This window comes from Coregonus clupeaformis, chromosome 5, assembly GCF_020615455.1.
Source record: "Coregonus clupeaformis isolate EN_2021a chromosome 5, ASM2061545v1, whole genome shotgun sequence".
Lineage (NCBI taxonomy): Eukaryota > Metazoa > Chordata > Actinopteri > Salmoniformes > Salmonidae > Coregonus > Coregonus clupeaformis.
Window position 1 is genome coordinate 35,751,221 of NC_059196.1, and position 23,098 is coordinate 35,774,318.

The 23,098-nt window shown below is 46.6% G+C and overlaps 1 protein-coding gene across 2 annotated transcripts in view; it reads right to left on the minus strand.

Moving 5' to 3' along the window:
- The window catches only part of cep126 (centrosomal protein 126), a 42,746-nt gene that overhangs the window by 11,933 nt on the left and 7,715 nt on the right, over positions 1–23,098 (minus strand). Inside the window, exons 3-7 of one of the 2 annotated variants that reach the window (XM_041876699.2) lie at positions 22,193–22,338; positions 12,576–12,675; positions 9,897–10,311; positions 3,118–5,446; positions 484–612 (exon numbers count right to left, since the gene is read on the minus strand). In XM_041876699.2, coding sequence (XP_041732633.1) covers positions 484–612; positions 3,118–5,446; positions 9,897–10,311; positions 12,576–12,675; positions 22,193–22,338 — 3,119 coding nt within the window. The remainder of the gene's footprint in view (positions 1–483; positions 613–3,117; positions 5,447–9,896; positions 10,312–12,575; positions 12,676–22,192; positions 22,339–23,098) is intronic. The other variant, XM_041876700.2, reaches the window with a different exon arrangement.

Below are 23,098 nucleotides of genomic sequence, written 5' to 3' on the forward strand. Positions count from 1 at the left end.
AGGGATGGTGCCAGGTTTCCTCCAGACGTGACGCTTGGCATTCAGGCCAAAGAGTTCAATCTTGGTTTCATCAGACCAGAGAATCTTGTTTCTCATGGTCTGAGAGTCCTTTAGGTGCCTTTTGGCAAACTCCAAGCGGGCTGTCATGTGCCTTTTACTGAGGAGTGGCTTCCGTCTGGCCACTCTAACATAAAGGCCTGATTGGTGGAGTGCTGCAGAGATGGTTGTCCTTCTGGAAGGTTCTCCCATCTCCACAGAGGAACTTTGGAGCTCTGTCAGAGTGACCATCGGGTTCTTGGTCACCTCCCTGACCAAGGCCCTTCTCCCCCGATTTCTCCCAAAATACAGGGAAGGGGGTCTGAATACTTTCCGAATGCACTATATATAGGGCCCTATTGGTCCTGGTCAAAGCTAGTGCACAATGTAGGGAATAGGGTGCCATTTGAGACGCAACCTAAGCTAAATCTTCTTTGACCTTCTTACCATTGGGCGGGGAGAGGAAGAAGCCTCCCATCGTAGTGACGGCTTTGACTCCGTTGATCAGGCTGTCCCCGTTGATAGTAACGCGAGATAGGTTGGCACGGGCTTGAGGCGGGACAGTTTTACGGTCACCTAAGTCGATTACATACACCCCCCCCCCCAAAAAAAGACAAAATAGTCATTCATTTCAACAGTCCTCATTTCCAGAGGTTACTAGTTTCCCTGCTCCAGATTCTGTTATGAAAAACCTGAAGTTCCTCTCAATACAAAAACATGATGTGGCCCAAAAAGAACGACATTTCCCCCATTATATAGATCCATTTCACCGGCGTTGTAATCCCGTGTGGTGGTGGTGAGTGGTACGGGGGGGGCAATGAAAACACAGCGTATCGATTCAACTTAAGAAGTAGCTTTCCTAAGAAAAATGTTTATACCTAAAGAATCTCAAACGAAGTTACAAACTGGCAGGCACACAAAGAAAGTACAGTCCCGTCAAAGGGTTTCTGTTGAACTAGCCTGCAGCACAAGGTGGGGAGGCTTTAGGTCACTGGGTCCTCAGTACTTTCTATGTAAAAAATGAGCAGTTTGAAATATATTTCCAATAGCAGGTGGATGACATCAGTCATAAAGTACATACAATATAAAATAACTAACTATTAGAGATGGAATGATTCAGCGATACAAAATAAACCCCAGGAAGAGTAGCTGCTGCCTTGGCAGGAACTAATGGGGATCCATAATAAACCCCAGGAAGAGTAGCTGCTGCCTTGGCAGGAACTAATGGGGATCCATAATAAACCCCAGGAAGAGTAGCTGCTGCCTTGGCAGGAACTAATGGGGATCCATAATAAACCCCAGGAAGAGTAGCTGCTGCCTTGGCAGGAACTAATGGGGATCCATAATAAACCCCAGGAAGAGTAGCTGCTGCCTTGACAGGAACTAATGGGGATCCTTAATAAATACAAATCTGTTGTGATTGAATTGATGTTTCCTCTCCTTCCAGCCTGGTCTCAGACTAGACGTAACATAGTAAAAGTAAATCTGTGATATGTTCTGTTTGGACCAGTCTGCTGTTCTAATAGGTTATTCGCACATTTGCATTCAGATGCTTGTAAAATGGCTTTCGCAATGTCAAATCATAGGCTTTATTAGCTGAGTGACAACCAATGTAATTTGCTGGGTCATTGTTACCAAATAAGCTGTAGAAAATTGTGTTTGTAGCCTAACAGAGTGGATGCAGTTCACACCCAACTGCCGATTGGGATTTTCCATTATACCATTTGTATTTAGATTGTTCAGGTTCACCATAAGACATTGTTTTGGTCGTTGTACTTTAAACACTCAGTTTATTGGGCCATTACATGGACAGGGTAATTATATAAAGGACAGCTGCGCATTGGTCCATTCATTCATTCATTGGTCAGGAGAAGCGCTCCATAATCTACCAACCAGTCTAAACCATTCTCTTCGGAGACGGGGGTAAAATTCAAAGCTGCATTATATTAATAGTCTTAAATGCCATGCTAATTTCTAAAGATAAATATTGACATAGTACTAGCTCAAAATATGTTTAATCTGCAAAAATGACAAATTCATCAGTGGTTGATGGTGATGTCAGATAAAAAGTGGGGGTGACAAAAAGCAGAAATTGCCTCCACCCCTAATCTGATAGTGGGGTGGTACATGCTCAGTCTGCCCTATGGCTCAGCTCAGGTGCCTACACACACCATTGACACTGACACACACACACAGAGGGCCACTCAGAAGTCATTTCAGACAGATTCATCTCAGAGAGGCTCAGCTCCTGAGCTCCCATCACTAGCAGATATGAATTTAAAATGGAAAATGAATGTGTTCATGCCAAAAAAAATATTGCATTGAATCGTATCGAATCAACTCGTTCCCCTAATCAAATCGAATCGTTTCAAACTAAAATGTATTGTTCCTGAATCATATCAGAGCCCTGTATCTAGATGCGTATCGAATCGTTCATGAAAGGAGAGATGCACATCCCTACTAACTATGCCGTAAAACTTCAAAGCTCAAACTACACAACAAGCTCACTGTGATAAAGTTAATCTAATTTGAATGACATGAACATTAATGTCTGTGAAGGAACATTTTATGTTCGTGCTTTTCTAATAACCAATTCGACTGGGTTCATGCAAGTGACTGATTGATCATGCCTGGGAGGAATCCTCACTATCAGTATAAGCAATTTGGCAGTACGCCCAGAACATTGCTCGGGAACCAAAAGGGGTATCTCAGTTTCAAGGTCTCAGCTTGGAGAGAAGAAGCCTCGTGAGGTATTGGTCGGTCACATGCATGAACCAAACGTTAATGATGAATTAATTATGAATAATGAATAAGCTAAATCATGAAAATCTAACTTGTCTGTGTCAGCAGTATATAAGCGAACTAACGGGACTGCCCCGGGGGAGCTCCTGACCGACGTGTACTATGGTGCATTGGGTTGGTTGGAACCTCACCAGCTTGCTGATAATAAAGAATGATTCATTTAATATTGACTTCAGGTGGTCATTTCCACGATACGTCCTTCTCAACTGGTGACAACAACACATGCATTAGAGATGTGAGGACCGGACATTCTGATCAATCTACAGTATAGTACATTACCGTCCTTGGTGGCTAAGGCACTACGGACTCCATGCCAGAGCTGGGAGATCTCCTCGTCTGTGGGAGTACGGTCCAGACAGAGGCCTTTCTCATGGTACAGCAGCCCCCGTCTGGCAGCCCCTCCCTGGGCGTCCTGCTGGCCTGACATGGGGGTGGCCTTGGATGGGTTGGAAACAACACCGCTATCTGCCCTAATGACATGCGTACAGGTCTGGGACGGGGCGAAGCTGTCCAGGGTGTCCTTATTACACAAAGCCTGCTCTACAGGAAGACCTGCTTTAGTAGCAGCAGAGTTAGACTTATCCATGTTGTAAGGAGTCTTGGTGGTGTCATTAGAGTGATCCATGTTGTAAGGAGTCTTGGTGGTGTCATTAGAGTGATCCATGTTGTACGGAGTCTTGGTGGTGTCAGCGTGATCCATGTTGTAAGGAGTCTTGGTGGTGTCAGAGTGATCCATGCTGTAAGGAGTCTTGGTGGTATCATTAGACTGATCCATGTTGTAAGGAGTCTTGGCGGTGTCAGAGTGATCCATGTTGTAAGGCTCTGCAGCCTCTCCTTTGTGTGTGTTAGGCTCAATGGTTTCAGTGCGGGGAGGGGGGCGAGGCACCATGACCTTCCCGTGGGTCACCCGGGCCACGTGGCTGCTGGCCTCGGTAGCAGACTGGGGTCTGATGACCGTGCCTTTCCTGGAGCGGGACGAAACAGGATCCATCCCTGCCCTGGCAGATCTCACTCTCCTGGGGACCCTGGGGCACCCGGTCCTCCCGCTGCTCCCTCGCTGGACCCTGACCTCCCTGGCCTCCTGGTGCCCCTGCAGCCTGCTCTCCTGGACCCTGACCTCCCTGGCCTCCTGGTGCCCCTGCAGCCTGCTCTCCTGGACCCTGACATCTGCCCAGGCCTGCTTGGTAAAGTGATAGCCGGTGGAGGCTAGAGGGGGGGTGGTGGTGGCCACTGTCTGGTCCTGACCCTGTTGGTGGTCTGATGATGCTGACTGTTGTTTATGTGGAGGTAGTGGACACCCAGAAACACACTTGTTGTTTGTTATAGGATTCTGTTCCATCAGATTTCTGTTCATCTCCTCCTCTCCTTCCAGATTGACCTCGTCAAACCAGCGTATCTTCTTGTTGACCGTCTTGTTGCCCTCTGCGTCCTTGACTTTCGTTCTGGTCAGTTCCACACTATCTCTGATGGACATGGTGAATTGCTTGGTGAATATTAAACGCCCGGTGTTGTACATACTACAGCTAGCGTTTCCTCCCGACACTCCGTATTTTGATTGCTTTTTAAGAATTCCCTTTATAGATCTGACGTCAGTGCCTTTAGGGTGACCTGTGGCTGTGCTGACAGCAGCTGCAGGTGGAGGAGGTGGCGGCGTGTCTGTGCGGTGTGTTGGTGTCCCTTCCACCTGCAGGCTCTTCAGGCCTTTAGGGAAGTCAGACCTGATATTACAATGACCCAATGTCTGACTGAGAGGGTCTGTGTTCTTAGACCTCCCGGCTTTGGGCTCAGAGTTGGACCCTTTGTTGAGGTTGTTCGTGGCATCTTCTCCACTGGGTTTGTTCCTGTGTGACTGGTGGTGTGTGCTCCCTGTTGGCTGAACGGTGGCGGAGTCCTCTCGGGCCCCTGAGCTACTCTTAGTGTTATAACTGAGGATATGATCAGGGTTTGAGGAGGGGGCTTCACACAGAAGGTCTTTGTGGCTGCAGGTTTTCCCAGGCAGAAGGACCTGGGTCGCCGACGGATGTTTGGAATACTTGTCCTCCTGATTTCTCACCTGCTGCCTAAATTCTAACTTTCCCTCTGGGGTCAGACAAGAGGTGAACTCCAGCTGCGTTTTGTCTGGGGTAGAAGCCTCGGAGCACGCTGCGACCGCTGAGACTCTGTGGTCCCCCCTCAGATTACTTTCCCTTTCGTCAGGGTCACCGTTATATGGACGTATTGAGGACGTATCTATAATCCCACTCAGAGTTAGCAGGCTGTGGTGACTGACACTGAGGAGTGGGGACTGGGTTACAGTGTTACTCTGAGATGATGAATGGGCTGTACAACTCTGCCACCCAGTGGCCTGTGAGAGCTGGTGCAGCCTACTGTTAAAGTCTTCTACAGACTCCTCTGTCTGCCTTGGTCTGGGGGGTTGAGGGCTAGCATCAGCTTTGCCCTGTTGGAGTAGGAGGTTACCACTTAGGAAACTCTTTGTTGGTGGACAAAAGGACAAGTCAGTGGATGGACCATTGGGGTGTTTCTGGACTCTCTGTGTTGTGTCCTCCATCTCCAAGCTATCCAGACTGGACAGGCTCTCTGACTCAGTGACTTCGTTCACATTATGATGCTGGAATACAGAAGAGATAGTTTTATTGGTTGATTCATTGATATTTAGGTAAAACTATTCGTACAGATAAAAACTATTTAAAAGTATCAAGAACCCCAGAGGATGACTGATGTAAGCATAAAAACACTTATTTTCAATGTGTTCCTCTGAGAAGCATTAAATTCAACAAGAGAAGAGATGCATTAATTCAACAGGAATAGAAGAGATGCATTAATTCAACAGGAATAGAAGAGATGCATTAATTCAACAAGTGATGAATGTCATGATGGTAGGATATCATTAATAATGTGCATAGCTACACCATATATACGAAAGTATGTGGACACCACTTCAAATTAGTGGATTCGGCTATTTCAGTCACACCCGTTGCTGACAGGTGTACAAAATCGAGCACGCAGCCATGCAATCTCCATAGATAAACATTGGCAGTAGAATGGCCTTACTGAAGAGTTCAGTGACTTTTAGCACCTAAAAATCGTCTGTCCTCGGTTGCAACACTCACTACCGAGTTCCAAACTGCCTCTGGAAGCAACGTCAGCACAATAACTGTTAGTCGGGAGCTTCATGAAATGGGTTTCCATGGCAGAGCAGCCGCACACAAGCCTAAGATCACCATGTGCAATGCCAAGCGTCGGCTGGAGAGGTGTAAAGCTCACCGCCATTGGACTCCGGAGCAGTGGAAACGCTTTCTCTGGAGTGATGAATCACGCTTCACCATCTGGCAGTCCGACGGACGAATCTGGGTTTGGCAGAAGGAAGGAGAACGCTACCTGCCCCAATGCATAGTGCCAACTGTAAAGTTTGGTGGAGGAGGAATAATGGTATGGGGCTGTTTTTCATGGTTCGGGCTAGGCCCCTTAGTTCCAGTGACGGGAAATCTTAACGCTACAGCATACAATGACATTCTAGACAATTATGTGCTTCCAACTTCCCAAAAAAATAAATACTTTTTTTTTTTTTTTACTTTGTGGCTACAGTTTGGGGAAGGTCCTTTCCTATTTCAGCATGACAATGCCCCCGTGCACAAAGCGAGGATTATACAGAAATGGTTTGTCAAGATCGGTATGGAAGAACTGGACTGGCCTGCACAGAGCCCTGACCTCAACCCCATCGAACACCTTTGGGATGAATTGGGAACACCGACTGCGAGCCAGGCCTAATCGCCCAACATCAGTGCCCGACCTCACTAATGCTCTTGTGGCTGAATGGAAGAAAGTCCCCCGCAGCAATGTTCCAACATCTAGTGGAAAGCCTTCCCAGAAGAGTGGATACTAATGCGCATGATTTTGGAAGGAGATGTTTGACAAGCAGGTGTCCACATACTTTTGGTCATGTAGTGCATCTCAAGTATCTAGTGCCACTGGACCCACGCACAGACATCGGTAACATTCATGTGTGTGTGTGTGTGTGTGTGTGTGTGTGTGTGTGTGTGTGTGTGAGTGCTCAGAGGGGACAGTCTGCCATCTAAAAAGGGCCTCTGTCTGTTTGCTCAGTCTGGTGATTCTGAAGCAAGTCCAGGCAGTAGCAGCTACAGGGCTAACGTTACGCTACAGGGCTAACGTTACACTACAGGGCTAACGTTACGCTACAGGGCTAACGTTACGCTAAAGGGCTAACGTTACACTAAAGGGCTAACGTTACGCTAAAGGGCTAACGTTATGCTAAAGGACTAACGTTACGCTAAAGGGCTAACGTTACACTACAGGGCTAACGTTACACTAAAGGGCTAACGTTACACTAAAGGGCTAACGTTACGCTAAAGAGCTAACGTTACACTAAAGGGCTAACGTTACACTAAAGGGCTAACGTTACACTACAGGGCTAACGTTACACTACAGGGCTAACGTTACACTAAAGGGCTAACGTTACACTACAGGGCTAACGTTACACTAAAGGGCTAACATTACACTAAAGGGCTAACGTTACACTACAGGGCTAACGTTACACTACAGGGCTAACGTTACACTACAGGGCTAACGTTACACTACAGGGCTAACGTTACACTAAAGGGCTAACGTTACGCTACAGGGCTAGCGTTACACTAAAGGGCTAACGTTACGCTAAAGGGCTAACGTTACACTACAGGGCTAACGTTACACTAAAGGGCTAACGTTACACTACAGGGCAAACGTTACACTACAGGGCTAACGTTACACTAAAGGGCTAACGTTACACTAAAGGGCTAACGTTACACTACAGGGCTAACGTTACACTACAGGGCTAACGTTACACTACAGGGCTAACGTTACACTAAAGGGCTAACGTTACACTACAGGGCTAACGTTACACTACAGGGCTAACGTTACACTAAAGGGCTAACGTTACACTAAAGGGCTAACGTTACACTACAGGGCTAACGTTACACTACAGGGCTAACGTTACACTAAAGGGCTAACGTTACACTACAGGGCTAACGTTACACTACAGGACCTTTTTCACCTCCACAGCAACACTTTCACAGCCAGAGAGAAGAGACGTAGCGGTTAGCTTTTTTAATTGAAACAACTCATTGATATAGGCTACAAATGTAATGGAGATATGTACTGTAAGCTTTAGAATACATATGGGTAGTTTGCATGATTTAAATGTTCATTAATACGAAAGTATGTGCTTCTCCAGACATACAGTGCATTCGGAAAGTACTCAGACCCCTTGACTTTTTCCACATTTAGTTACGTTACAGCCTTATTCTAAATTCTCATCAATCTACACACAATACCCCATAACGACAAAGCGAAAACAGGTTTTTATAAATTTTTGCAAATGTATTAAAAATAAAAACTGAAATATCTTATTTACATAAGTATTCACACCCTTTGCTATGAGACTCAAAATTGAGCTCAGGTGCATCCTGTTTCCATTGATCAGAGATGTTTCTACAACTTGATTGGAGTCCATATGTGGTAAATTCAATTGATTGGACATGATTTGGAAAGGCACACACCTGTCTATAAAAGGTCCCACAGTTGACAGTGCATGTCAGAGCAAAAAACCAAGCCATGAGGTCGAAGGAATTGTCCGTAGCGCTCCGAGACAGGATTGTGTCGAGGCACAGATCTGGTGAAAGGTACCAAAAAAATTCTGCAGCATTGAAGGTCCCCAGGAACACAGTGGCCTCCATCATTCTTTAATGGAAGAACTTTGGAACCACCAAGACTCTTCCTAGAGCTGGCCGCCCGGCCAAACTGAGCAATCGGGGGAGTAGGGCCTTGGTCAGGGAGGTGACCAAGAACCCGATGGTCACTCTGACAGAGCTCCAGAGTTCCTCTGTGGAGATGGGAGAACCTTCCAGAAGGACAACCATCTCTGCAGGACTCCACCAATTAGGCCTTTATGGTAGTGGCCAGATGGAAGCCACTCCTCAGTAAAAGGCACATAACAGCCCGCTTGGAGTTTGCCAAAAGGCACCTAAAGGACTCTCAGACCATGAGAAACAAGATTCGGTTTTGGCCTGAATGCCGAGCGTCACGTCTGGAGGAAACTTGGCACCATCCCTATGGTGAAGCATGGTGGTGGCAGCATCATGCTGTGGGAATGTTTTTCAGCGGCAGGGACTGGGAGACTAGTCAGGGTCGAGGGAAAGATGAAAGGAGCAAAATACAGAGAGATCCTTGATGAAAACCTGCTCCAGAGCGCTCAGGACCTCAGACTGGGGCACAAAGCCAAGACAACGCAGGAGTGGCTTCGGGACAAGTCTCTGAATGTCCTTGTGTGGCCCAGCCAGAGCCCGGACTTGAATCCGATCTAACATCTCTGGAGAGACCTGAAAATAGCTGTGCAGCGACGCTCCCCATCCAACCTGACAGAGCTTGAGAGGATCTGCAGAGAAGAATGGAAAAAACTCCCCAAATACAGGTGTGCCAAGCTTGTAGCGTCATACCCAAGAAGACTTGAGGCTGTAATCGCTGCCAAAGGTGCTTCAACTAAGTACTGAGTAAAGGGTCTGAATACTTATGTAAATGTCATATTTTAATTTTTCTATTTTTAATAAATTAGCAAACATTTCTACAACACTGTTTTCACTTTGTCATTATGGGGTATTGTGTGTAGAATGATGAGGAAAAAAACGATTTAATCAATTTTAGAATAAGGCTGTAACGTAACAAAATGTGGAAAAAGTCAAGGGGTCTGAATACTTTCCCGCCAACATTTGAGATAAGGATGGTAAACAACAGATATGAGATTTTCACCATGTGTCACATCAGAACCAGACTCTCTGTGTGGCCTAGATTAGTTGTTCTCAGCCCTCTCGTCTGAGACCCCCAGACGTTTCACCATGTTGTTGTAGCCCTGAACTACCACACCGGACTCACTAGTCAAGGGCTTGATGATCAGTTGACAAGCTGAATCAGGCGTGCTAGCTTTGGAATAGAATAAATACATGGAAGAGCTGAGGGGTTCCCGAGCAGAGGCTTGAAAACCACTGGCCTAGATGACCGACAAAGCCTACCTGTGGACTGCTACAGGTCTCCCTGTCCCTCAGCTGTGTGTCCTGCAGCAGGTTGAGGAAGACCCTGTCCATCTCCCTGTCCCTCAGCTGTGTGTCCTGCAGCTCATCCCTCTCCCTGTCCCTGTCCCTCGGCTGTGTGTCCTGCAGCTGGTCCCTCTCCCTGTCCCTGTCCCTCGGCTGTGTGTCCTGCAGCTCATCCCTCTCCCTGTCCCTGTCCCTCAGCTGTGTGTCCTGCAGCTGGTCCCTGTCCCTCAGCTGAGCGTCCTGCAGCTGGTTGGGGAAAAGTAGCCTGTTCTTAAAGCTGCTGAGGGTCCTGTCCTGCATCAGTTTGCTGTAGGCCTCCACGGCAGACAGGGTCCTCTGGTGGAGCGACGGGCTGGGTGTCGGGGGAGGCTTAGGGGATGAAGTGCAGCTCCTGTTTTTAAACCAGAGGATTGACCAGAGAAACATGCTGATGGAGATATGTAGTTGGTATAATAACGTTAATTCATATAAATGTCTGTAAACTATAGTGTTGTTAAGCTTTTTCCAGATCAGTTTGTGCTCTTGCCAACTCCATTGCTGCCATTGCCAAGCCAAACATGACAATGAGTGACAAGGAGTCTGTGGTATTATAGCACAAACAGACAGGGACTCAGGCTAGAAGATCACACATACAGTGGGGAAAAAAAGTATTTAGTCAGCCACCAATTGTGCAAGTTCTCCCACTTAAAAAGATGAGAGAGGCCTGTAATTTTCATCATAGGTACACGTCAACTATGACAGACAGAATGAGAAAAAAATTCCAGAAAATCACATTGTAGGATTTTTAATGAATATATTTGCAAATTATGGTGGAAAATAAGTATTTGGTCACCTACAAACAAGCAAGATTTCTGGCTCTCACAGACCTGTAACTTCTTCTTTAAGAGGCTCCTCTGTCCTCCACTCGTTACCTGTATTAATGGCACCTGTTTGAACTTGTTATCAGTATAAAAGACACCTGTCCACAACCTCAAACAGTCACACTCCAAACTCCACTATGGCCAAGACCAAAGAGCTGTCAAAGGACACCAGAAACAAAATTGTAGACCTGCACCAGGCTGGGAAGACTGAATCTGCAATAGGTAAGCAGCTTGGTTTGAAGAAATCAACTGTGGGAGCAATTATTAGGAAATGGAAGACATACAAGACCACTGATAATCTCCCTCGATCTGGGGCTCCACGCAAGATCTCACCCCGTGGGGTCAAAATGATCACAAGAACGGTGATCAAAAATCCCAGAACCACACGGGGGGATCTAGTGAATGACCTGCAGAGAGCTGGGACCAAAGTAACAAAGCCTACCATCAGTAACACACTACGCCGCCAGGGACTCAAATCCTGCAGTGCCAGGCGTGTCCCCCTGCTTAAGCCAGTACATGTCCAGGCCCGTCTGAAGTTTGCTAGAGTGCATTTGGATGATCCAGAAGAGGATTGGGAGAATGTCATATGGTCAGATGAAACCAAAATATAACTTTTTGGTAAAAACTCAACTCGTTGTGTTTGGAGGACAAAGAATGCTGAGTTGCATCCAAATAACACCATACCTACTGTGAAGCATGGGGGTGGAAACATCATGCTTTGGGGCTATTTTTCTGCAAAGGGACCAGGACGACTGATCCGTGTAAAGGAAAGAATGAATGGGGCCATGTATCGTGAGATTTTGAGTGAAACCTCCTTCCATCAGCAAGGGCATTGAAGATGAAACGTGGCTGGGTCTTTCAGCATGACAATGATCCCAAACACACCGCCCGGGCAACGAAGGAGTGGCTTCGTAAGAAGCATTTCAAGGTCCTGGAGTGGCCTAGCCAGTCTCCAGATCTCAACCCCATAGAAAATCTTTGGAGGGAGTTGAAAGTCTGTGTTGCCCAGCGACAGCCCCAAAACATCACTGCTCTAGAGGAGATCTGCATGGAGGAATGGGCCAAAATACCAGCAACAGTGTGTGAAAACCTTGTGAAGACTTACAGAAAACGTTTGACCTGTGTCATTGCCAACAAAGGGTATATCACAATTGAGAAACTTTTGTTATTGACCAAATACTTATTTTCCACCATAATTTGCAAATAAATTCATTAAAAATCCTACAATGTGATTTTCTGGATTTTTATTTCTAATTTTGTCTGTCATAGTTGACGTGTACCTATGATGAAAATTACAGGCCTCTCTCATCTTTTTAAGTGGGAGAACTTGCACAATTGGTGGCTGACTAAATACTTTTTTTCCCCACATATAAAAAGCCTGGAGAAATATGCAGATGGTGACATGCAGTTGGTGTAATAACGTTAATAAATAAGCCATTAAATGTTTATAAAGCCTTTATAATCGTTTATGTGTTCATAGGGTAATGGTTATACATGTTTATATATGCTGGAATATTCATTTCTTACTACATTTACATTTACATTTACGTCATTTAGCAGACGCTCTTATCCAGAGCGACTTAGAAATTGGTGCATTCACCTTATAGCCAGTGGGACAATCACTTTACAATATGTATTTTTTTATAAATTTTTTTTTGGGGGGGGGAAGGGGGGGTAGAAGGATTACTTTATCCTATCCCAGGTATTCCTTAAAGAGGTGGGGTTTCAAGTACACTACTAGTACACATAGTAGTTGTAAACAGTGTATGAATGCTATTATAGCAGACATTCTGACCTGTTGGGGGTGGAAGATTGTCTGGTATAGGAACTCAAGGTCAAGGTGCCTTGTATGTGATTCAGCGCCTCCTCGATATTAAGGGTGCTCGTCCTGAAAGCTGCAATACAACCAAGATAAATGTCTGTTAAAGTAACCTGTTGGTATAATTACAGTGCATTCGGAAAGTATTCAGACCCCTTGACCTTTTCCACATTTTGTTACAGCCTTATTCTAAAACGGATTCAAACTAAAATAAATCATCATTAATCTACACACAACACCCCACAATGATGAATGCCGCCGGAGCAGATGGCTTCCGTTTTACAGCCCTCTAACCAATTGTACTATTATGTGTGTTTTTTCACGTTATTTGTAATTTATTCTGTACATAATGTTTCTGCCATCGTCTCTTATAACCAAAAAGAGCTTCTGGATATCAGGACAGCGATTACTCACCTCGTATTGGACAAATATGTTTTCTTCAACGAACCGGACGCGAAGGATATCCTACAGACACCCGACAATGCCCAAATCCCCGTCATTCGCATGAGAAAGAGACGGAGATATCGTGGACGTAGGTCGGGGTGCCTTGTAAGGATCCGACGGCGAGCGAGTAAACTGCCGCTCCCATCAATCCTATTAGCCAATCTTCAATCATTGGAAAACAAAATGGACGACCTAAGATCAAGGTTATCCTACCAACGGGACATTAAAAACTGTAATATCTTATGTTTCACCGAGTCGTGGCTGAACGACATGGATAACATACAGCTAGCGGGCTATACGCTACATCGGCAGGATAGAACGACTGACTCCGGTAAGACAAGGGGTGGCGGTCTGTGTATATTTGTAAACAACAGCTGGTGAACAAAATCAAATACTAAGGAAGTCTTGAAGTTTTGCTCGTCTGAGGTAGAGTATCTTATGATAAGCTGTAGACCACACTATTTACCAAGAGAGTTTTCATCAATATTTTTCATAGCTGTCTATTTACCACCACAAACCGATGCTGGCACTAAGACCGCACTCAACGAGCTGTATAAGGCCATAAGCAAACAGGAAAACGCTCATCCAGAGGCAGCGCTCCTAGTGGCCGGGGACTTTAATACTCCTGTAGCTGGAGTAGCTGTGGTCGGGAGAGGTTGTGTTTTCTCTAGCAGGAGGTAAGCTTGGCTTCTTATATGGTGTTGAGTAAAGCTTAAACCATGTATTTAGATTGTAGGTAGGTAGTTGTAGTTAGGTATTGTAGGTAGTTTATTTAGGTAGTTATTTAGGTAGTTATTGTAGGTTTCTGTAGGTAATTATTGTAGGTAAGTATTGTTTACAACGGAGCCCGGCGAAGCACGAGGCTAGCTAGCTAGCGGGTAGCTACTGGTAACGTTTAGCAACGGTGGAGAGTTGTTTCCAATGTTATTTCACGCTTAAGAGTACCTGTAATTAAGCCAGCTAGCTACCTACCATTCAGCCGTTTTTCTAACCTCATTATCTGAGCCATCAACGTTAGGTAGTTAGTAGCTACTGTACTTAATTACACCTACTGATTGCAGAAGACAAATGTCAGCTGGCGTCGGGTAAGTTTGGCTTTATACATAGCTTGGGCTTTGTCGAGTAAGGCTTAATTATGTATTTAGATTGTAGTTAGGTATTGTAGGTAGGCCCGCAGCACGAAGCTAGCTAGCTAGCCGTTTTTCAAACAAAGTCAACACAGTAGCCATTGCTAGCTAGCCAACACGACCCGCTAACTGTACTGTAGCAGCTAAATACAATATATTTGTGCTAGCTAGCCAACGTTAAATTTTTGCTGCGTTATGAAAGGAACTAGACACGGACACGAATTATCTGTTTAGTGTGTTAACACACTATTGGTAGTTTGTTGTAACCAAGTATTGGTGCTAAACTGTGTGTTATTGGATGCTAGCATGCTAGTTAGCTATGGTGTCATAGTTAGGCATCGTGGGCTGTTGTGGGTAGTTATTGTAGGTTAGCATTGTTTTCGGCGGTGCCGGGTGTATACGAAGCTAGCTAGCTAGCCGTTTTTCAAACAAAGTCAACACAGTAGCCATTGCTAGCTAGCCAACACGACCAGCTAACTGTACTGTAGCAGCTAAATACAATATATTTGTGCTAGCTAGCCAACGTTTAATTATTGCTGCGTTATGAAAGGAACTAGACACGGACACGAATTATCTGTTTAGTGTGTTAACACACTATTGGTGGTTTGTTGTAACCAAGTATTGGTGCTAAACTGTGTGTTATTGGATGCTAGCATGCTAGTTAGCTATGGTGTCATAGTTAGCTAGCTGAATAAAGTAAGTTGAGTCTATTCCTTGAAACATTGAACCGCTGTAGTTCACAACAATTCTAATTTCTAAAAGTGGAAGTTGGGAGAGTTTTTGTTCGGGTGGTTCAGTGAAACAATTATAGTTTCTGAGGTGAAGTTTTGGTGAGGGAGGCCCTGCTCTCTCCTTTCCCAGATGTTTAGTTCATTTCATTCCGATCTCCTCTGCATTATTGTAGCCATTTGCTACAGCCTGTCAACTATGCCTCTGCCTATCCCTGTTCTCTCCTCTCCGCACAGGCTACACAAACGCCTCACACCGCGTGGCTGCTGCCTCTCTAACCTGGTGGTCCCTGCACGCACCCCACACCTGGAGTTCCAGGTCTCAGGCAGCCTCTGGAACTGCCGTTCTGCTGCCAACAAAGCTGACTTCATCCCAGCCTATGCTAACCTCCAGTCCCTCGACTTCCTGGCGCTGACGGAAACATGGATTACCACTGAAAACACTGCTACTCCTACTGCTCTCTCCTCGTCTGACCATGTGTTCTCGCATACCCCGAGAGCATCTGGTCAGAGGGGTGTGTGGCACAGGAATCCTCATCTCTCCCAAGTGGACATTCTCAATTTTTCCCCTAACCCATCTGTCTATCTCCTCATTTGAATTCCATGCTGTCACAGTCACTAGCCCATTTAAGCTTAATATCCTTGTCATCTATCGCCCTCCAGGTTCCCTTGGAGAGTTCATCAATGAGCTTGACGCCTTGATAAGTTCCTTTCCTGAGGATGGCTCACCCCTCACAGTTTTGGGGGATTTCAACCTCCCTACGTCTACATTTGACTCATTTCTCTCTGCCTCCTTCTTTCCACTCCTCTCCTCTTTTGACCTCACCCTCTCACCGTCCCCCCTACTCACAAGGCAGGCAATACGCTTGACCTCATCTTTACTAGATGCTGCTCTTCTACTAATCTCACTGCAACTCCCCTCCATGTCTCCGACCACTACTTTGTTTCCTTTTCTCTCTCGCTCTCCTCCAACACTACTCACTCTGCCCCTACACAGATGGTAATGCGCCGCCGCAACCTTCGCTCTCTCTCTCCCACTACTCTCTCCTCTTCCATCCTATCATCTCTTCCCTCTGCTCAATCCTTCTCCCTCCAATCTCCTGATTCTGCCTCCTCAACCCTCCTCTCCTCCCCTTTCTGCATCCTTTGACTCTCTGTGTCCCCTATCCTCCCGGCCGGCTCGGTCCTCCCCTCCAGCTCCGTGGCTTGATGACTCATTGCGAGCTCACAGAACAGAGCTCCGGGCAGCGGAGCGGAAATGGAAGAAAACTAAACTCCCTGCCGACCTGGCATCTTTTCACTCCCTCCTCTCTACATTTTCTTCATCTGTTTCTGCTGCTAAGGCCACTTTCTACCACTCTAAATTCCAAGCATCTGCCTCTAACCCTAGGAAGCTCTTTGCCACATTTTCCTCCCTGCTGAATCCCCCCCCCCCCCCCTCTCTCTCTCGTGGATGACTTCGTCAACCACTTTGAAAAGAAGGTTGACGACATCCGATCCTCGTTTGTTAAGTCTAATGACACTGCTGGTCCTACTCACACTGCCCTACCCTATGCTTTGACTTCTTTCTCCCCTCTCTCTCCAGATAAAATCCTGCGACTTGTGACTGCAGGCCGCCCAACAACCTGCCCGCTTGACCCCATCCCCTCCTCTCTTCTCCAGACCATCTCCGGTGACCTTCTCCCCCTACCTCACCTCGCTGATCAACTCATCCTTGACCGCTGGCTATGTCCCTTCCGTCTTCAAGAGAGCGAGAGTTGCACCCCTTCTCAAAAAACCAACACTCGATCCCACTGATGTCAACAACTACAGACCAGTATCCCTTCTTTCTTTTCTTTCCAAAACTATTGAGCGTGCCGTCTTTAGCCAACTCTCTTGCTATCTCTCTCAGAATGACCTTCTTGATCCAAACCAGTCAGGTTTCAGGACTAGTCATTCAACTGAGACTGCTCGTCTCTGTGTCACGGAGGCTCTCCGCACTGCTAAAGCTAACTCTCTCTCCTCTGCTCTTGTCCTTCTAGACAAGTCTGCTGCCTTTGATACTGTGAACCATCAGATCCTCCTCTCCACCCTCTCCGAGCTGGGCATCTCCGGCGCAGCTCACTCCTGGATTGCGTCCTACCTGACCGGTCGCTCCTACCAAGTGGCGTGGCGAGAAGCTGTCTCGGCACCACGTGCTCTCACCACTGGTGTCCCCCAGGGCTCAGTTCTAGGCCCTCTCCTATTCTCCCTATACACCAAGTCACTTGGCTCTGTCATATCCTCACATGGCCTCTCCTATCATTGCTACGCTGACGATACACAACTAATCTTCTCCTTTCCCCCTTCTGATAACCAGGTGGCGAATCGCATCTCTGCATGTCTGGCAGACATATCAGTATTGATGACGGATCACCACCTCAAGCTGAACCCTGGCAAGACGGAGCTGCTCTTCCTCCCGGGGAAGGACTGCCCGTTCCATGATCTCGCCATCACGGTTGACAACTCCGTTGTGTCCTCCTCCCAGAGTGCGAAGAGCCTTGGCGTGACCCTGGACAACACCCTGTCGTTCTCCGCTAACATCAAGGCGGTGACCCGATCCTGCAGGTTCATGCTCTACAACATTCGGAGAGTACGACCCTGCCTTACACAGGAAGCGGCACAGGTCCTAATCCAGGCACTTGTCATCTCCCGTCTGGATTACTGCAACTCGCTGTTGGCTGGCCTCCCTGCCTGTGCCATTAAACCCCTACAACTCATCCAGAATGCCGCAGCCCGTCTGGTGTTCAACCTTCCCAAGTTCTCTCACGTCACCCCCCTCCTCCGCACACTCCACTGGCTTCCAGTTGAAGCTCGCATCCGTTACAAGACCATGGTGCTTGCCTATGGAGCAGTGAGGGAACGGCACCTCCGTACCTTCAGGCTCTGATCAGTCCCTACACCCAAACGAGGGCATTGCGTTCATCCACCTCTGGCCTGCTGGCTCCCTTCCTCTGCGGAAGCATAGTTCCCGCTCAGCCCAGTCAAAACTGTTCGCTGCTCTGGCACCCCAATGGTGGAACAAGCTCCCTCACGACGCCAGGACAGCGGAGTCACTCACCACCTTCCGGAGACATTTGAAACCCCACCTCTTTAAGGAATACCTGGGATAGGATAAAGTAATCCTTCTACCCCCCCCCCCAAAAAAATAAAAAAAAATAAATAAATGTAAAGTGGTTATCCCACTGGCTATAGGGTGAATGCACCAATTTGTAAGTCGCTCTGGATAAGAGCGTCTGCTAAATGACGTAAATGTGCCCTTGAGCAAGGCACTTAACCCTAATTGCTCCTGTAAGTCGCTCTGGATAAGAGCGTCTGCTAAATGACTAAAATGTAAATGTAAATGTAATGCAGGGAAAGTTAAATCTGTTTTACCTCATTTCTACCAGCATGTTAAATGTGCAACCAGAGGAACATAAACTCTAGACCATCTTTACTCCACACACAGAGACACATACAAAGCTCTCCCTCGCCCTCCATTTGGCAAATCTGACCATAACTCTATCCTCCTGATTCCTGCTTATAAGCAAAAACTAAAGCAGGAATCACCAGTGACTCAGTCAATAAAGAAGTGGTCAAATGAAGCAGATGCTAAGCTACAGGACTGTTTTACTAGCACAGACTGGAACATGTTCCGGGATTCTTCAGATAGCATTGAGGAGTACACCACATCAGTCACTGGCTTCATCAATAAGTGCATCGATGACGTTGTCCCCACAGTGACTGTACGTACATACCCCAACCAGAAGCCATGGATTACAGGCAACATCCGCACTGAGCTAAAGGGTAGAGCTGCCGCTTTCAAGGAGCGGGACTCTAACCCGGACACTTATAAGAAATCCCGCTATGCCCTCTGACGAACCATCAAACAGGCAAAGAGTCAATACCGGACTAAGATTGAATCGTACTACACCGGCTCTGACACTCGTCGGATGTGGCAGGGCTTGAAAACTATTACAGACTACAAAAGGAAGCACAGCCACGAGCTGCCCAGTGACTTGAGCCTACCAGACGAGCTAAATCACTTCTATGCTCGCTTCGAGGCAAGCAACACTGAAGCATGCATGAGAGCCCCAGCTGTTCCGGATGACTATGTGATCACGCTCTCCGTAGCCGATGTGAGTAAGACTTTTAAGCAGGTCAACATTCACAAGGCTGCAGGGCAAGACGGATTACCAGGATGTGTACTCCGAGCATGTGCTGACCAACTGGCAAGTGTCTTCACTGACATTTTCAACATGTGCCTGACTGAGTCTATAATACCAACATGTTTCAAGCAGACCACCAAAGTCCCTGTGCCCAAGGACACTAAGATAACCTGCCTAAATGACTACCGACCCGTAGCACTCACGTCTGTAGCCATGTGGTCCTCTGTAGCTCAGCTGGTAGAGTACGGTGCTTGTAACGCCAGGGTAGTGGGTTCGATCCCCGGGACCACCCATACGTAAAAATGTATGCACACAAGTCGCTTTGGATAAAAGCATCTGCTAAATGGCATATTATTATTATGAAGTGCTGGTCATGAAAGGCTGGTCATGGCTCACATCAACACCATTATCCCAGAAACCCTAGACCCACTCCAATTTGCATACCGCCCCAACAGATCCACAGATTATGCAATCTCTATTGCACTCCACACTGCCCTTTCCCACCTGGACAAGAGGAACACCTACGTGAGAATGCTATTCATTGACTACAGCTCAGTGTTCAACACCATAGTGCCCTCAAAGCTCATCACTAAGCTAAGCATCCTGGGACTAAACACCTCCCTCTGCAACTGGATCCTGGACTTCCTGACGGGCCGCCCCCAGGTGGTAAGGGTAGGTAACAACACATCTGCCACGCTGATCCTCAACACAGGGGCTCCTCAGGGGTACGTGCTCAGTCCCTCCTGTACTCCCTGTTCACCCATGACTGCATGGCCAGGCACGACTCCAACACCATCATTAAGTTTAATGACGACACAACAGTGGTAGGCCTGATCACCGACAACGATGAGACAGCCTATAGGGAGGAGGTCAGAGACCTGGCCGTGTGGTGCCAGGACAACAACCTCTCCCTCAATGTGACCAAGACAAAGGAGATGATTGTGGAAAAAAGAGGACTGAGCACGCCCCCATTCTCATCGACGGGGCTGTAGTGGAACAGGTTGAGAGCTTCAAGTTCCTTGGTGTCCACATCACCAACAAACTATCATGATCAAAACACACCAAGACAGTCGTGAAGAGGGCACGACAAAGCCTATTCCCCCTCAGGAGACTGAAAAGATTTGGCATGGGTCCTCAGATCTTCAAAAAGTTATACAGCTGCACCATCGAGAGCATCCTGACTGGTTGCATCACAGCCTGGTATGGCAACTGCTCGGCCTCTCATCGCAAGGCACTACAGAGGGTAGTGCGTACGGCCCAGTACATCACTGGGGCCGAGCTCCCTGCCATCCAGGACCTCTATACCAGGCGGTGTCAGAGTAAGTCCCTCAAAATTGTCAAAGACTCCAGCCACCCTAGTCATAGACTGTTCTCTCTGCTACCGCACGGCAAGCGGTACCGGAGCGCCAAGTCTAGGTCCAAAATACTTCTCAACAGCTTCTACCCCCAAGCCATAAGACTCCTGAACAGCTAATCATTGCTACCCGGACTATTTGCACTGCCCCCCCACCCCATCCTTTTTACGCTGCTGCTACTCTGTTTATTATTTATGCATAGTCACTTTAACTCTACCCACATGTACATATTACTTCAACTACCTCAACTAGCCGGTGCCCCCGCACATTGACTCTGCACCGGTACCCCACTGTATATAGCCTCCCTACTGTTATTTTATTTTACTGCTGCTCTTTAGTTATTTGCTTTCCTCTTTTTTTACTTAACACTTAAAATAAAATAAAATGCATTGTTTGTTAAGGGCTTGTAAGTAAGCATTTCACTGTAATGTCTACACCTGTTGTATTCGGCGCATGTGGCAAATAAAATTTGATTTGATTTGACAAAGCAAAAACAGGTTTTTAGAAATGTTCTCAAATGTATACAAAATAAAAAACGGAAATATCATATTTACATAAGTATTCAGACCCTTTCCTCAGTACTTTGTTGAAGCACCTTTGGCAGCGATTACAGCCTTGAGTCTTCTTGGGTATGGGGATTTCTCGCATTCTTCTCCTCTCAAGCTCTGTCAGGTTGGATGGGGAGCATCGCTGCACAGCTATTTTCATGTCTCTCCAGAGATGTTCGATCTGGTTCAAGTCCGGCTCTGACTGGGCCACTCAAGAACATTCAGAGACTTGTCCCGAAGCCACTTCTGCGTTGTCTTGGCTGTGTGCTTAGGGTCGTTGTCCTGTTGGAAGGTGAACCTTTGCCCCAGTCTGAGGTCCTGAGTGCTCTGGAGAAGGTTTTCATCAAGGATCTCTCTGTACTTTGCTCCTTTCATATTTCCCTCGATCCTGACTAGTCTCCCAGTCCCTGCCGCTGAAAAACATCCCCACAGCATGATGCTGCCACCACCATGCTTCACCGTAGGGATGGTGCCAGGTTAACCAACACCTCCCTGACCAAGGCCCTTCTCCCCGATTGCTCAGTTTGGCCGGGCGGCCAGCTCTAGGAAGAGTCTTAGTGGTTCCAAACTTCTTCCATTTAAGAATGATGGAGGCCACTGTGTTCTTGGGGACCTTCAATGCTGCAGACATTTATTGGTACCCTTCCCCAGATCTGTGTCTCGACACAATCCTATCTCAGAGCTCTACGGACAATTCCTTCAACCTCATAGCTTGGTTTTTGCTCTGACATGCACTGTCAACTGTGGGACCTTATATAGACAGGTGTGTGCCTTTCCAATTCATGTCCAATAAATTGAATTTACCACAGCTGGACTCCAATCAAGTTCTAGAAACATCTCAAGGATGATCAATGGAAACAGGATGCAGCTGAGCTCAATTTCGAGTCTCATAGCAAAGGGTCTGAATACTTATGTAAATAAGGTATTTCTGTTTTTAATTTTTAATACATTAGCAAACATTTTTAAAACCTGTTTTCGCTTTGTCATCAGGGGTATTGATGAGGAAAACATTTTATTTAATCCATTTTAGAATAAGGCTGTAACTTAACAAAATGTGGAAAAAGTCAAGGGGTCTGAATACTTTCCGAATGCACTGTAGCGTGTGACTTATTCTATTCAGATATTTTCTCAAGTATGCACTACAGTTACAAACCACAAAGATTAAAGTGGAGACCAGTAATTGTGTTTTTCTGTGTGAAAAACAGCTTTGGGTTGTGAGACTGACATTGTCTGCGTCTCTGTGAGGGGGGCAGGTGTGCCCTCTGGAAGCGTTCGGTAGCATCCTGGACTCTCTGTTTACGTTGTTGTAGGATGTTGTCCCTCAGCCTCTGTTCCTGGACGTCCCACTGCTTCCTCCTCTCCTCCAGAACCCTGTATGGAGAACACAGAGAATACATTACAGACTGGTCCCAGATCTGTTTAACCAACTCCTCTCCTCCAGAACCCTGCATGGGGAACACAGAGAATACATTACAGACTGGTCCCAGATCTGTTTAATCAACCCTTCTCTTATTATCATAGTCATAACGAGAATATATAGACTGGTCCCAGATCTGTACTTTAGCCAACTCCTCTGACTTGCATTAGCTAATAGGATTTAGCCTGGTCCCAGTTCCATCAAGATTGATTATAGTGATCTTTTTAAGCCCCACAGGAAACTGAGTCCATTCCTTTAAGGTCCATTCTCAGCAGTCATTACATAGTTAAAGGAACCACTCCTGTGACAACTGGTTGGTTTAGAGATGGAACAGGAGAAGAACATATCAGGCTTCTCACAACAGACACTTTTATCTAAAGCGACTGACAGTCATGTGTGGATGCATATGTGTGGGTGGCCCCAGCGAGAATCGAACCCACAACCTTTGGCGTTGCGAGCGCCATGCTCTACCGACTGAGCCACACAGGATCACAACAAAAGTGGTCACATGGGCACCTTGGTTTATGGCAACAAAAAAAAACAATATGATGATTTCTCCCAGGAAGACTTAGCTTGGCTAGTCTGTAAATGTTCCTTCTATAGAAGTCAAAGAACGAATGAAGTAGGTTAATGTTCATGAATCTCTCTCTCACACACACACACACACACGCACGCACACGGAGTGACTCTATAACACCTCATCAGGTAGTGTTG